The 16527-nt window shown below is 59.4% G+C and overlaps 1 protein-coding gene across 1 annotated transcript in view; it reads left to right on the top strand.

Annotated features, from left to right (window-relative positions):
* Positions 1-16527, top strand: part of FBF1 (Fas binding factor 1) — a 28901-nt gene extending 12374 nt beyond the window's left edge. The window contains exons 12-24 of the mRNA XM_063181855.1: positions 1065-1102; positions 1228-1371; positions 2274-2429; positions 2978-3051; positions 4046-4164; positions 6628-6746; positions 7112-7234; positions 10084-10257; positions 10350-10526; positions 11998-12135; positions 13531-13654; positions 15017-15174; positions 16415-16527. Of these exons, the coding sequence (XP_063037925.1) occupies positions 1065-1102; positions 1228-1371; positions 2274-2429; positions 2978-3051; positions 4046-4164; positions 6628-6746; positions 7112-7234; positions 10084-10257; positions 10350-10526; positions 11998-12135; positions 13531-13654; positions 15017-15174; positions 16415-16474 (1604 nt within the window). The 3' untranslated portion in view covers positions 16475-16527. The remainder of the gene's footprint in view (positions 1-1064; positions 1103-1227; positions 1372-2273; positions 2430-2977; positions 3052-4045; positions 4165-6627; positions 6747-7111; positions 7235-10083; positions 10258-10349; positions 10527-11997; positions 12136-13530; positions 13655-15016; positions 15175-16414) is intronic.

Genomic DNA, 16527 nt, shown 5'->3' on the forward strand with positions numbered 1-16527 from the left:
ATATTGGGATAGTGGTATAATGGGATAACAGGATAATAGGATAATGGAATAATGGGATGGGATAACAGGATAACAGGAAAATGGAAATTGGGATCATGGGATGGGATCATGGGATATCAGGATGGGATCGTGGGATGGGATAACGAGATGGGATAATGGGATAACGGGATGGGATCATGGGATGATGGGGTGGGATAATGGGATAATGGGATAACAGGATAATAGAATAACGGAATAATGGGATGGGATAACAGGATAATGGGAAATTGGGATAATGGGATGGGATAATGGGATAATAGGATAATGGGATAACGGGATGGGATCATGGGATGATGGGGTGGGATAATGGGATAACAGGATAATAGAATAACGGAATAATGGGATGGGATAACAGGATAATGGGAAATTGGGATAATGGGATGGGATAATGGGATAATAGGATAATGGGATAACGGGATAACGGGATGGGATGATGGGATAACAAGATAACAGGATAATGGGAAATGGGGATAATGGGATGGGATCATGGGATGGGATAATGTGATGGGATGATGGGATAACGGGATAACGGGATGGGATGATGGGATAATGGGATAACAGGAGAATGGTATAATGGGGTAACAGGATAATGGGATAACAGGATAATGGGATAACAGGATGGAAGAATGGGGTAACAGGACAATGGACTGGGATCATGTGATATCAGGATAACAGGATGGGATAGGATCAATGGGATTAATGTGTTGTGATCCATAAGATCGGATGGGATGGCACAATGGGATGGGATCAATGGGATGGGATGGCATCCATGGGATTGGGTCTATGGGATAGGATGGATGGGATTGCATCATGGGATGGGATGGGATCCATGGAATCCTTGGGATGGGATGGGATGGGATCATGGGATGGGACCATGGGATGGGGTTGATGAGATCGATGGAATGGGATAATGGGATAATGGGATGGGATGGGATGGGATGGGATGGGATGGGATGGGATGGGATGGGATGGTTCCGTTCCTCCCGCGTATCCCAGTGATGGCTTTGTCCCATTTTCCACCCCAGCCGTGCAGGAGGTGCCGGGTCATGCCACGCCCGCCCAGGTGAGTGCTGGGCCAGGAACAGGGAGGATCCCGGGGATCCCTTGGGATCTGGGCATGGATCAGCATTCCCAGAGAGGGGAGCTGCCCGTCCCAGGCCCCTCCTGGAGCATCCCCGTATCCCACAGGAGGATCTGGTGTGGGATCCAGCCCCGTCCCGCCCGGAGAATCCCCGAGCTCTCCCGTCCTGGCTCTGCCCAGAGCTTCCCGCAGCGTTCCCAGCCCGGAGGCACCAGGCGAATCTGGGATCCTCCCCATCCCAACAACGCCAGGTGGGTCCTGGAGCCCTCCCATCCCAGCCTCACAGGGATTTGGGATCTCTTCCATCCGGGCCCCACAAGGATTTGGGATCTCCCCCATCCATTCCCCACAGGGATTTGGGATCTCTCCCATCCATTCCCCACAAGGATTTGGGATCTCCCATCCCAGCCCCACAAGGATTTGGGATCTCTCCCATCCCAGCCTCACCAGGATTTGGGATCTCTCCCATCCCAGCCCCACCAGGATTTGGGATCTCTCCAACCCCGGCCCCACAAGGAGGATTTGGGATCTCTCCCATCCATTCCCCACAAGGATTTGGGATCTCCCATCCCAGCCCCACAAGGATTTGGGATCTCTCCCATCCCAGCCCCACCTCAAGGATCTGGGATCTCTCTCATCCATTCCCCACAAGGATTTGGGATCTCTCCCATCCCAGCCTCACCAGGATTTGGGATCTCTCCTATCCCAGCCCCACAAGGATTTGGGATCTCTCCCATCCCACCAGGAGGATTTGGGATCTCTCCCACCCCAGCCCCACAAGGATTTGGGATCTCTCCCATCCATTCCCCACAAGAATTTGGGATCTCTCCCATCCCAGTCCCACCAGGAGGATTTGGGATCTCTCCTATCCCAGCCCCACAAGGATCTGGGATCTCTCCTATCCCAGCCCCACAAGGATTTGGGATCTCTCCCATCCCACCAGGAGGATTTGGGATCTCTCCCACCCCAGCCCCACAAGGATTTGGGATCTCTCCCATCCATTCCCCACAAGGATTTGGGATCTCTCCCATCCCAGCCCCACCAGGAGGATCTGGGATCTCTCCCATCCCAGCTCCACAAGGAGGATTTGGGATCTCTCCCATCCCAGCCCCACCTCAAGGATCTGGGATCTCTCTCATCCATTCCCCACAAGGATTTGGGATCTCTCCCACCCCAGCCCCACAAGGATTTGGGATCTCTCCCACCCCGGCCCCACAAGGATTTGGGATCTCTCCATTCCCAGGACCATCCCGGCTGTGGGGTCGCCCTGCAGACCCTCCAGGCCCGGCTGGAGGAGCTGGAGAACCAGGTGAGGCTGAGGGGTCACCTGTGGGTCACCTGTGGGGGTTTGGAGATGTCACCTGTGGGTGTCACCTGTGGGTGTCACCTGTGGGTGTCACCTGTGATGGTCACTGGGAGGTGTCACCTGTGGGGTCACCTGCAGGGGTCTCCTGGAGGGTCACCTGGGGGGGTTTGGGGATGTCACCTGTGGGTGTCACCTGGGGGGTCACCTGGGGGGTCACTGGGAGGTGTCACTTGTGGGGTCACCTGCAGGGGTCTCCTGAAGGGTCACCTGGGGCTGTCATCTGTGGGGTGTCACCTGTGGGGTGTCACCTGTGGGGTCACCTGAAGGTGTCACTGGGATGTGTCACTGGGAGGTGTCATCTGGGAGGTGTCACCTGGGAGGTCACCTGTGGGGTTTCACCTGGGGATGTCACCTGGGGATGTCACCTGTGGGGTCCACCTTTGGGGTCACCTGTGTGTGTCACCTGGGATCCCAGCCACACGGGGAAACGAAGGTGCCCATGGGGGCTCCTTGCCCAGGGTGGCACCTGGAGCCCGTGCCGTTGCCACCAGGTGCGGGCGCTGGAGCTGGAGCGGGCACGGTGGCGGGGACAGGCCCTGCAGGAGCTCCCGGAGAGCTGCCCCAGGTAACGAACGGGGGCTCACCTGTGCTACCAGATCCCTGCTCCTTACCTGGGGCACCCCGGGACATGGGATCACCCCAGGAACACCCCAGATCCCTGAATCACCCCAGGAACACCCCAGGAACACCCTGAATCACCCCAGAACACCCCAGACCCCAGGATCACCCCTGATCCCATGATCACCCCAGAATCACCCTGGATCTCCCCAGACCCCAGGATCACCCCTGATCCCATGATCACCCCAGAATCACCCTGGATCTCCCCAGACCCCAGGATCACCCCTGATCCCTGGATCATTCCAGACCCCAGGATCACCCCAGATCCCGGGATCATCCCAAATCCCTGGATCACCCTGAATCTCAGGAGCACCCCAGATCCCCGAATGTCAGGAGCACCCCAGACCCCTGGATCACCCCAGGGCAGAGGACCACCTGCAACCCCAGGATCACCCCAGATTCCTGGAGCACCCCAAATCCCTGGATCACCCCTCACCCCAGGATCACCCTGGATCACCGCAGACCCCAGGATCACCCCAGATCCCTGAATCATCCCTGGGACAATCCCAGAATTCTGGATAATTCCAGAATCACCCTGGGTCACCTCAGAATCATCCTGGATCACCCCAGAATCACCCTTGGTCACCCCAGGTCCCTGAATCACTCCAAACCCCAGGGTCATCCCCAGACCCCTGGATCACTCCAGAGCCCAGGAACACCCTGAATCCCTGGAACACCCCAGATCCCTGGAACACCCCAGGCCTCAGGATCATCCCAGAGCCCTCCATCACCCCAGAATCACCCTGGGTCACCTCAGACCCCATGATCACCTCAGATCCCTGGGTCATTCCAGATTCCTGGAACACCCCAGACCCCAGGATCACCCCTGATCCCAGGATCACCCCAGATCCCAGAACCATCCCAGACCCCAGGATCACCCCAGAATCACCCCAGGATCACCCCAGACCCCTGGGTCACCCCAGACCCATGGATCACCCCAGATCTTTGGATCACCCCAGATCACAGGACCACGCCAGATCCCAGAACCACCCCACAACTCAGGATCACCCCAGACCCCAGGACCACCCCAGACCCCAGGAGCAGGACAAGCAGCTCTCAGGTAAATTCCCTCACAGGTAAATTCCCTCCGAGTGCATCATTCCAGTGGGACCCTCTGCTCCATCCCAGAGCTGATCCCATGGGATCCAGACGGTCCCGGGACAGATCCCGGTGTCCAGAAGGATCCCAAAGGATCCCTGGGGCTGCAGATCCCTGTCCGAGCCCTCCTGGGGGGGATCCTGGCCAGGGGCTCTGCTGGGCTGAGTGGGGAATGGCGCTCGAACAGGGGCTGGGCTCTGTCCGGGATCCCCAGGGAACGGGAAAAGTTCACAGAATTCTCAGAATTCATGGAATTCACAGATTTCACTGAATTCACTGAATTAATGGAATTAATGGAATTCACAGATTTCAAAGAATTCACGGAATTCACAGAGTTCACAGGATTAACTGAATTAATGGAATTCACAGGTTTCACAGAATTCACAGAATTCACTGAATTCACAGATTTCACAGAATTCACTGAATTCACTGAATCCAGAGGGTCCCGGGACAGATCCTGGTGTCTAGAAGGATCCCAAAGGATCCCTGGGGCTGCAGATCCCTGTCCCAGCCCTCCTGGAGGGATCCTGGCCAGGGTGGCAAGTGATGCTCGAACAGGGGCTCAGCTCCGTCTGGGATCCCAATGGATCCCAGGAAACGGGGACAGTTCACAGAATTCATGGAATTCTCAGAGTTCACAGAATTTACAGAATTACAGAGTTCACTGAATTCACAGAGTTCACAGAATTAATGGAATTCACAGAATTTGTAGAATTCTTAGAATTTACAGAGTTCACAGAATTCACTGGATTCTTGGAATTCACAGAGTTTGTAGAATTCTCAGAATTTACAGAATTCACCGAGTCTGCAGAATTCACGGAATTCATGGAATTCATAGAATTCATGGGATTCACAGAATTTTCAGAATTCTCAGAATTCACGGAAGTCACAGAATTCAATGAATTTGCAGAATTCATGGAATTCACTGAATTCACAGAGTTCACAGAATTAATGGAATTCACTGGATTCGCAGAGTTCATGGAATTAATGGAATATATAGATTTGTAGAATTCTCAGACTTTACAGAATTCACAGACTACAAAATTCACAAAATTTGCAGAATTCACATAATTTGCAGAATTCAGAGAATTTGTAGAATTCTCAGAATTTACAGAATTCACAGAATTTACAAAATTCACAGAATTTTCAGAATTCACGGAATTCACAGAATTTTCAGAATTCATGGAAGTCACAGAATGCACCGAATTCACAGAATTTGAGTTGTCCCTGGCGAACCAGAGGCTGGGAGCTGAGGCTGGCAAAGTCCTGATCCAGATCCCACAGAGGGATCTCCCTGGGATGGGATGGGATGGGATGGGATGGGATGGGATGGGATGGGATGGGATGGGATGGGATGGGATGGGATGGGATGGGATGGGATGGGATGAGATGAGATGGAGCAGGAACATGGAGGGGTTTCCCTGTGGGATTTCCGTGTTCTGGCATGGGATTGGATTGAGCAGGAACATGGGGTTTTTCCCTGTGGGATATTGCTGTCCTGGGGTGGGATGGAGCAGGAACACGGGGTTTTTCCCTGTGGGATATTGCTGTCCTGGGATGGGATGGAGCAGGAACAGAGGGGTTTTTCCCTATGGGATATTGCTGTCCTGGGGTGGGATGGAGCAGGAACACGGGGTTTTTCCCTGTGGGATATTGCTGTCCTGGGGTGGGATGGAGCAGGAACAGAGGGTTTTTCCCTGTGGGATATTGCTGTCCTGGGATGGGATGGAGCAGGAACAGAGGGGTTTTTCCCTGTGGGATATTGCAGTCCTGGGGTGGGATGGAGCAGGAACACGGGGTTTTTCCCTGTGGGATATTGCTGTCCTGGGATGGGATGGAGCAGGAACACGGGGTTTTTCCCTGTGGGATATTGCTGTCCTGGGATGGGATGGAGCAGGAACAGAGGGGTTTTTCCCTGTGGGATATTGCTGTCCTGGGGTGGGATGGAGCAGGAACACGGGGTTTTTCCCTGTGGGATATTGCTGTCCTGGGATTAGATTGAGCAGGAACATGGGGTTTTTCCCTGTGGGATATTGCTGTCCTGGGATGGGATGGAGCAGGAACACGGGGTTTTTCCCTGTGGGATATTGCTGTCCTGGGATGGGATGGAGCAGGAACACGGGGTTTTTCCCTGTGGGATATTGCTGTCCTGGGATGGGATGGAGCAGGAACAGAGGGGTTTTTCCCTGTGGGATATTGCTGTCCTGGGATGGGATGGAGCAGGAACAGAGGGGTTTTTCCCTGTGGGATATTGCTGTCCTGGGGTTGGATTGAGCAGGAACACGGGGTTTTTTCCCGTGGGATATTGCTGTCCTGGGGTGGGATGGAGCAGGAGATGGGGCTTTTCCCTGTGGGATATTGCTGTCCTGGGATTGAGCAGGAACATGGGTGATCCCAGCTCCTGCCTCCCGGCTGCCCCTGGCAGCGCTCCAGGCCAGGCTCTGCTGGCAGCAGCGGGACGCGGAGCGGGAGCAGAGCCGGCTCCAGGAGGCCGTGGCTGACCTGGAGACCAGGCTGGGGGAGCGGGAGCAGCTTCTGGAGCAGGTGAGGCCCCGTCCCCGAGCTGTGGCTGTCTCCTGTCCCCATCTCTGTCCCTGTCCCTCTGTCCCTGTCTCCTGTCCCTGTTGCTGTTCATGTCCGTGTCCCATGTCCACATCCTGTGTCCCTGTCCCTATCCCCTGTCCCCATCCTGTCCCTATCCCCATCCCCCATTCCCTGTCCCTGTCCCCATCCCACTCCTGATATCTCCCCAGGAGCGCCACTCCCTGTGTCCCTGTCCCCTGTCCCCATCCATGTCCCCTGTCCCCATCCCTGTCCCCATCCCACTCTCGGTGCCTCCCCAGGAGCGCTGCTTCCAATATCCCTGTCCCTGTCCCCCTGTCCCCATGCCACTGCCCCTGTTCCCCCAGGAGCGCCGTCGCGCCGTGGCCGAGCGCAGCCGTGCGGATTCCCTGCAGGAGGCGCTGGAGGAGCAGCGCCGGCTCTCGGCTCAGCTGCTGGCCATGGAGAGGGCGGCGCTGGACGAGGCCAAGGTGAGCGGGGACAGGGCCCAGGTGAGCCCCAGGTGAGCGGGGACAGGGCCCAGGTGAGCCCCAGGTGAGCAGGGACAGGCCCAGGGGAGCCCCAGGTGAGCAGGGACAGGGCCCAGGTGAGCCCCAGGTGAGCAGGGACAGGCCCAGGGGAGCCCCAGGTGAGCAGGGACACACCCAGGTGAGCCCCAGGTGAGCAGGGACATGCACAGGGGAGCCCAAGTGAGCGGGGACATGCCCAGGTGAGCCCCAGGTGAGCAGGGACAGGCCCAGGTGAGCCCCAAGTGAGCAGGGACAGGGCCCCAGGTGAGCCTCAGGGGAGTCCCAGGTGAGCCCCAGGTGAGCAGGGACACGCCCAGGGGAGCCCAAGTGAGTGGGGACATGCCCAGGTGAGCCCCAGGTGAGCAGGGACACGCCCAGGTGAGCTCCAGGTGAGCAGGGACAGCCCCAGGTGAGCCCCAGGAGAGCAGGGACACACCCAGGGGAGCCCCAGGTGAGCGGGGACACGCCCAGGGGAGCCCCAGGTGAGCAGGGACAGGGCCCAGGGGAGCCCAAGTGAGTGGGGACATGCCCAGGGGAGCCCCAGGTGAGCAGGGACAGGCCCAGGTGAGCCCCGGGTGAGCAGGGACAGGCCCAGGTGAGCCCCAGGTGAGCAGGGACGGGGCCCCAGGTGGGCCCCAGGTGAGCAGGGACAGGGCCCAGCTGAGCCCCAGGTGAGCCCCAGGTGAGCAGGGACAGCCCCAGGTGAGCCCCGAGCAGGGAGGGGCTGCGGCTTCCCCAGGGAACCACTGGGGGATGCCGGGGTGGGGGCCTGGACCCGCTCTGAGAGGGACTGGGGTGGGGAGGGGGCTCAGAACCAGCCAGGACCGGGAAAAGGGCTCAGGACGAGCCAGGATGGGAGTGGGACCAGGAAAGGGGCTCAGAACCAGCCAGGTCAAGTCCTCTGGATGCCCACACGGGGCCGGAGCAGCCTCTGGAATTTTGCTCTGTGAGCGGCAGGGCCGGGCTGTAGGAGGGCAAACCCGGCTCTTGGAGCTACAGGAGGGCAAACCCGTCTCCTGGGGCTGCAGGAGGGCAAACCCAGCTCCTGGAGCTGCAGGAGGAGGGCAAACCCAGCTCCTGGGGCTGTAGGAGGGCAAACCCAGCTCCTGGGGCTGCAGGAGGGCAAACCCAGCTCTTGGAGCTGCAGGAGGAGGGCAAACCCAGCTCCTGGGGCTGCAGGAGGAGGGCAAACCCAGCTCCTGGAGCTGTAGGAGGGCAAACCCAGCTCCTGGGGCTGCAGGAGGGCAAACCCAGCTCCTGGGGCTGCAGGAGGAGGGCAAACCCAGCTCCTGGGGCTGCAGGAGGGCAAACCCAGCTCCTGGAGCTGCAGGAGGAGGGCAAACCCAGCTCCTGGAGCTGCAGGAGGGCAAACCCAGCTCCTGGGGCTGCAGGAGGGCAAACCCAGCTCCTGGGGCTGCAGGAGGGCAAACCCAGCTCCTGGAGCTGTAGGAGGGCAAACCCAGCTCCTGGAGCTGCCGGAGGAGGGCAAACCCAGCTCCTGGGGCTGCAGGAGGGCAAACCCAGCTCTTGGAGCTGCAGGAGGAGGGCAAACCCAGCTCCTGGAGCTGTAGGAGGGCAAACCCAGCTCCTGGGGCTGCAGGAGGGCAAACCCAGCTCCTGGAGCTGCAGGAGGAGGGCAAACCCAGCTCCTGGGGCTGTAGGAGGGCAAACCCGGCTCCTGGAGCTGCAGGAGGGCAAACCCGGCTCCTGGAGCTGCAGGAGGAGGGCAAACCCAGCTCCTGGAGCTGTCCCCGGTCCCGCAGGGCTCGGGGCTTGAACGGGCTCAGAACCAGCCAGGATGGAAACTGGAAGGGGTTCAGAACCAGCTGGGTGAGAGTGGGACTGGAAGAGGGGCTCAGGACCAGCCAGGACAGGGAAAGGGGCTCAGGACCGGGTGGCATGGGAGCAGGGCTTGGAGCTGGAAGGGAAAAGGGCTCAGGGCTGGAAGGGGCTCAGAACCAGCAGGATGGGATCAGGAAGGGGCTCAGAACCAGCAGGATGGGATCTGGAAGGGGCTCAGAACCAGCAGGATGGGATCAGGAAGGGGCTCAGAACCAGCAGGATGGGATCAGGAAGAGGCTCAGAACTACCAGGATGGGATCAGGAAGAGGCTCAGAACTACCAGGATGGGATCAGGAAGAGGCTCAGAACTACCAGGATGGGATCAGGAAGGGGCTCAGAACTACCAGGATGGGATCAGGAAGGAGCTCAGAACCAGCAGGATGGGATCGATCTGGAAGGGGCTCAGAACCAGCAGGATGGGATCAGAACCAGCAGGATGGGATCAGGAAGGGGCTCAGAACCAGCAGGATGGGATCAGGAAGAGGCTCAGAACTACCAGGATGGGATCAGGAAGGGGCTCAGAACTACCAGGATGGGATCTGGAAGGAGCTCAGAACCAGCAGGATGGGATCGATCTGGAAGGGGCTCAGAACCAGCAGGATGGGATCAGGAAGAGGCTCAGAACCAGCAGGATGGGATCAGGAAGAGGCTCAGAACCAGCAGGATGGGATCTGGAAGGGGCTCAGAACCAGCAGGACGGGATCTGGAAGGGGCTCAGAACTACCAGGATGGGATCAGGAAGGGGCTCAGAACTACCAGGATGGGATCAGGAAGAGGCTCAGAACCAGCAGGACGGGATCTGGAAGGGGCTCAGAACAGGCCAGGTCGAGCCCTCTGGGTGCCCACACGGGGCTGGAGCTCCCGGGCTGGAGCAGCCTCTGGAATTCCGCTCTGTGAGCGGCAGGGCCGGGCTGTAGGAGGGCAAGCCCCGCGGGAAGCGGCTCCTGGAGCTGTCCCCGGTCCCGCAGGCAGCGTGCCTGGAGGAGCAGCGGGCGGAGCTCCGGGAGCGCTCCGAGGAGCGGCGGCGCCTGGCGGCCGCGTGGGCCGAGCTCCGGCAGCGGGAGCGGCTGGGCCGGGAGCGGGACGAGCAGCACCGGGAGCGCGCCCTGGGCCTGGACGCGGCGCTGAGGAGCCTGGCCAAGGTCCCCGTGGGCACCCGGGGTTCCTAAACCACCTTCTCCTCCTCCTGCTGCTCCAAAGGACGGGACAGGTGAGGTTTGCTGTCCCCCCAAAGGATCAGGCAGAGCTGAAGTTGCGGAGCAGGGAGCTGAGATCCAAGGAGGAGCAGCTCGCCAGGGACAGGGAGGAGCTGGAGGAGGCCTGGAGGGAGCTGAGGCTGGAGAAGGAGAAGGTTCTGAGGGCTGAGCAGCGGCTGCAGGAGCGGGAGGAGGAGATCCGTGAGCTGGCCGAGGTAAATGGAGCATCGGGGGTGGAACTGACAGAGCTGAGCTGGGGCTCCACATCCCCTAAACTGGGGCTCCACATCCCCCAAACTGGGGCTCCACATTCCCCCAACTGGGGCTCCACATCCCCCAAACTGGGGCTCCACATCCCCCAAACTGGGGCTCCACATCCCCCAAACTGGGGCTCCACATCCCCCCAAACTGGGGCTCCACATCCCCCCAAACTGGGGCTCCACATCCCCCAAACTGGGGCTCCACATCCCCCCAAACTGAGGCTCCACATCCCCCCAACTGGGGCTCCACATCCCCCAAACTGGGGCTCCACATCCCCCCAACTGGGGCTCCACATCCCCCAAACTGGGGCTCCACATCCCACTGAGCTGGGGCTCCACATCCCCCGAACTGGGGTTCCACATCCCCCAAACTGGGGCTCCACATCCCCCCAACTGGGGCTCCACATCCCCCCAACTGGGGCTCCACATCCCCCCAAACTGGGGCTCCACATCCCACTGAGCTGGGGCTCCACATCCCCCAAACTGGGGCTCCACATCCCCCAAACTGGGGCTCCACATCCCCCCCCAAACTGGGGCTCCACATCCCCCCAAACTGGGGCTCCACATCCCCCCAAACTGGGGCTCCACATCCCCCAAACTGGGGCTCCACATCCCCCTGAGCTGTGCCTGGGTCCTGTTCCCTGTGTCCGTGCTATTCCCCCATCCCAGTGCCAGTCCCAGTCCTGGTGCCATTCCCTGTCCCCGTCCCATTCCCTGTCCCAGTCCCTTTCCCTTTCCCAGTGCCATTCCCCATCCCAGTGCTGTTTCCTCATTCCAGTCCCATTCCCTGTCCCTGTCCTGGTCCCATTCCCTGTTCCTTTCTCCATCCCAGTCCTGTTCCCAGTCCATTCCCCTGTCCTGGTCCTGTTCCCATTCCCAGTCCCATTCTCCCATCCCGATGCTGTTCCCTGTCCCAGTCCCAGCCCCGGTCCCGTTCCACATTACCGGTCTCATTCCCGTCCCCGTTCTCCATCCCGTTCCCCGTCCCATTCCCCATTCCCATCCCTGTTCCCCATTCCTGTTCCCATCCCCGTTCATTGTTCCCCATCCCATTCCTGATCCTGTTCCCTGTCCTATTGCCATTCCCATTGCCATTCCCATTCCCCTCCTCATTCCCATTCCCCATTCCCATTCCCATTCCTGTTGTCGCAGCGCTCGGCGCAGCAGCAGCAGGACGGGCAGCCCCATTCCCCATTCCCCATTCCCATTCCCTGTTTCCCGTTCCCATTCCCCATTCCCCATTCCTGTTCCCCATTCCCTATCCCCCATTCCCCATTCCCATTCCTGTGTCCCATTCCCAATCCTATTCCTGTTTTCCCGGTGCAGCGCTCGGCGCAGCAGCAGCAGGACGGGCAGCCCCATTCCCCATTCCCCATTCCCCATTCCCGTGTCCCATTCCCAATCCCATTGCTGTTTCCCGGTGCAGCGCTCGGCGCAGCAGCAGCAGGACGGGCAGCGGGCGCTGCGGGAGGCTCGCAGGACGCAGCAGGAGCAGCGGCAGCGGCTGCAGGAGCTGCAGGAGCAGCAGGAGCGGCTGCGGCAGCAGGAGCAGCGCCTCACACAGGCAAATGCCCTCTCATTCCCTGGAAATCACCCTGGAAAATCCCCCCTCCTTCCCTGAAAATCCCCTCAGAAAATCCTCTTCTCCAGAAAATCCCCCCCCCCCCCGGAAATTCCCCTTTCTGAAAATCCCCCCAGAAAATCCCCACGGAAAATACCCCGTCCCAGAAAATACCCCCTCCTTCCCTGAATATCCCCCGGGAAAATCCCCCCTCCCCAGAAAATCCCCCTTCCATAATTCCCACATTTCCCACTCCCACATTTCCCTTTTCCACATTTCCCATTCCCACGTTTCTCACATTGCCCACATTCCCACCTTTCCCATTCCTTCATTTCCCACTTGTCCCATTCCCACCTTTCCCATTCCCACATTTCCCACATTCCCCATTCCCACATTCTCCACATTCCCACCTCTCCATTCCCACATTTCCCACATTCCCACCTTTCCCATTCCCACATTTCCACCTGTCCAATTCCCACCATTCCATTCCCACCTTTCCCTTTCCCACATTCCCACCTTTCCATTCCCACATTTCCCCTTTCCAAATTTCCCATTCCCACATTCCCCACATTTCCCATTCCCACCTTTTCCACATTCCCCATTCCCACCTGTCCCGTTCCCACCATTCCATTCCCATCTTTCCTATTCCCACCTTTCCCACATTTCCCACCTGTCCCATTCCCATCTTTCCTATTCCCGTTTCCCACATTCCCACCTTCCCCATTCCCACATTTCCCTTTCCCACATTCCCTATTCCTGCCTTTCCCATTCTCCACATTCCCACCTTTCCCACATTTCCCATTCCCACATTCCCACCTTTCCCATTCCCACCTGTCCCATTTCCCACATCCCCATTCCCACCTTTCCCATTCCCTCATTTCCCACCTGTCCCATTCCCAGTATTCCATTCCTACCTTTCGCATTTCCCACATTCCCCGTTCCCACCATCCCATCCCATCCCATCTCCGTTCCCGTTCCCGTCCCATCCCATCCCATCCCATCCCATCCCATCCCATCCCATCCCATCCCATCCCACCCATCCCATCCCATCCCATCCCATCCCATCCCATCCCATCCCATCCCATCCCATCCCATCCCACCCCATCCCATCCCATCCCATCCCACCCATCCCATCCCATCCCATCCCATCCCATCCCATCCCATCCCATCCCATCCCATCCCATCCCACCCCATCCCATCCCATCCCATCCCACCCATCCCATCCCATCCCATCCCATCCCATCCCACCCCATCCCATCCCATCCCATCCCATCCCATCCCATCCCATCCCATCCCATCCCATCCCATCCCATCCCACCCATCCCATCCCATCCCATCCTGTTCCCGTTCCCGTTCCCGTTCCCGTTCCCGTTCCCGTTCCTGTTCCCGTTGTTGCAGGGCCGGCACAGCCTGGAGCGGCAGCGGGAGCAGCTCCGGGAGCTGCAGGAGGAGCTGGGCCCCGCCCTGGGGACAGGGACAAGGACGCTGCCAGGGACGGGGACAGCGCTGGGGACACCTCTGGGTATGGGGACACTGCTGGGGACAGGGACACCTCTGGGTATGGGGACACTGCTGGGGACACTGCTGGGGACAGGGACAGTGCTGGGGACACCTCTAGGTATGGGGACACTGCTGGGGACACTGCTGGGGACACTGCTGGGGACAGGGACAGCGCTGGGGACAACGCTGGGGACACTGCCAGGAACAGGGACACCTCTGGGTATGGGGACACTGCTGGGGACACTGCTGGGGACAGGGACACGACTGGGGACAGGGACACGACTGGGGACAACGCTGGGGACACTGCCAGGAACAGCGACACCTCTGGGTATGGGGACACTGCTGGGTATGGGGACAGCCCTGGGGACACTGCTGGGGACAGGGACAGCGCTGGGGACAGGGACAATGCTGGGGACAGCCCTGGGGACAGCACTGGTTATGAGGACACCGCTGGGGACACTGCCAGGGACGGGGACACTCCTGGGGACACCGCTGGGTGTGGGGACACTGCTGGGGACAGGGACAATGCTGGGGACACGGCCAGGGACACTACTGGGTATGGGGACACTGCTGGGTATGGGGACGGGGACAGCGCTGGGGACACTGCCAAGGATGGGGACACTGCTGGGAACAACACTGGGGACACCACTGGAGACACTGCTGGGGACAGGGACAGCACTGGGGACAGGGACAGAATGGGGACACCACTGGGCACCCTGCTGGGGACAGGGACAGCATGGGGACAGGGACAGCATGGGGACACCACTGGGCACCCTGCTGGGGACAGGGACAGCATGGGGACAGGAACAATGCTGGGGACACCACTGGGCACCCTGCTGGGGACAGGGACAGCATGGGGACAGGGACAGCATGGGAACACCACTGGGCACCCTGCTGGGGACAGGGACAGCACTGGGGACAGGGACAATGCTGGGGACACCACTGGGCACCCTGCTGGGGACAGGGACAGCATGGGGACACCACTGGGCACCCTGCTGGGGACAGGGACAGCATGGGGACAGGAACAATGCTGGGGACACCACTGGGCACCCTGCTGGGGACAGGGACAGCATGGGGACAGGAACAATGCTGGGGACACCACTGGGCACCCTGCTGGGGACAGGGACAGCATGGGGACACCACTGGGCACCCTGCTGGGGACAGGGACAGCATGGGGACAGGGGCGGCGCCCATCAGCGCACGGGGGGAGGCTCAGCCCTGTGGGGCCGCTTTTGGGACTCATGGGCTGGGGGTGCAGGGTGGGGTGAGGTGGGAGGCGCTGCTGGGGGACACTGGGGACAGGGACACTGCTGTCCCCTCCTGCAGGGGCTCCTGGGGACATTGGGGACACTGGGGACAGGGACACTGCTGTCCCCTCCTGCAGGGGCTCCTGGGGACACTGGGGACAGGGACACTCTGCTGTCCCCTCCTGCAGCCTCTCCCGGGTTCCTGCCAGCCCTGGGGACGCTCCTTGGGGACAGCGGGGACAGCGCGGCCGCGCTCTATGGACACGTCCTGCTGCTGAAACACCGCGCCAGGATGGTGGGGACGGGACTGGGAACGGGACTGGGGGAACTGGGGAAACTGGGAATGGGGGAGAAGGGTTTGGGATTGTGGGAGAGGGTTTGGGATTGGGGGAAAGGGTTTGGGATTGTGGGAGAAGGGTTTGGGATTGGGGGAGAGGGTTTGGGATTGGGGAAAGGGTTTGGGATTGGGGAAAGGGTTTGGGATTGGGGGAGAGGGTTTGGGATTGGGGAAAGGGTTTGGGATTGGGGGAGAGGGTTTGGGATTGTGGGAGAGGGTTTGGGATTGGAGAAAGGGTTTGGGATTGGGGGAGAGGGTTTGGGATTGGGGGAAAGGGTTTGGGATTGGGGGAAAGGGTTTGGGATTGTGGGAGAAGGGTTTGGGATGGGAGGGAAAGGCTTTGGGATTGTGGGAGAGGGTTTGGGATTGTGGGGAAAGGGTTTGGGACTGGCCAGGGGGAGCTGGAAAGGGATTGGGAATGGAAAGGGGGAAACTGGGTTGGGAAAAGTTTGGGAGTGGGGGAAAGGGTTTGGGAATGGGAAAAGGGTTTGGGGTTGTGGAAAAGAGTTTGGGGTTGTGGGAAAGGGTTTGGGATTGGGGAAAGGTTTGAGATTGTTGGAAAGGGTTTGGGACTCGCTGGGGGGAAAGGGAAAAGGGTGGGAATAGTTGGGGGAAACTGGTCTGGACAAAGGGTTTGGGATTGTCTGGGAAAGGATTTGGGATTGTGGGGAAAGGGTTTGGGATTGTCTGGGAAGGGTTTGGGATTGTGGGGAAAGAGTTTGGGATGGGAGGAAAAGGGTTTGGAATGGGAGAGAGTTTGGGATTGTGGGAGAGGGTTTGGGACTGGGGAGAGGGTTTGGGATTGGGGAAAGGGTTTGGGATTGTGGGAAAGGGTTTGGGATTGTGGGGAAAGGGTTTGGGATTGGGGAAAGGGTTTGGGACAGTCCGGGAAAGGGTTTGGGATTGGGGAAAGGGTTTGGGATTGGGGAAAGGGTTTGGGATTGTGGGAAAGGGTTTGGGACAGTCCGGGAAAGGGTTTGGGATTGTGGGAAAGGGAAAGGGACTGGTGGGGAAGGGTTTGGGATTGGGGAAAGGGTTTGCGATTGCGTGAGAGAGGTTTTGGGGTTGTTGGAAAGGATTTGGGATTGCAGGGAAGGGTGTGTGCCCAGCTGGGTGGGGCTGGGCTGCTCGGGCGCTCGGAAGGTTCTGGAAGGGCCGGGATGCCCCGGCTGGCTCAGCCCTGCCCTCTGTCCCTCAGGATCACGAGTTCCTGCAGAGCGAGCGGCTCTTCCTCGACAGCCTCAAAAAAGGGCCCTGACCACAAATGGAGCTTTGTAAAAATAAAAAAAAAATAAAAATAAAAATTAAAAT

This window comes from Melospiza melodia (assembly GCF_035770615.1).
Source record: "Melospiza melodia melodia isolate bMelMel2 chromosome 17 unlocalized genomic scaffold, bMelMel2.pri SUPER_17_unloc_1, whole genome shotgun sequence".
NCBI lineage: Eukaryota > Metazoa > Chordata > Aves > Passeriformes > Passerellidae > Melospiza > Melospiza melodia.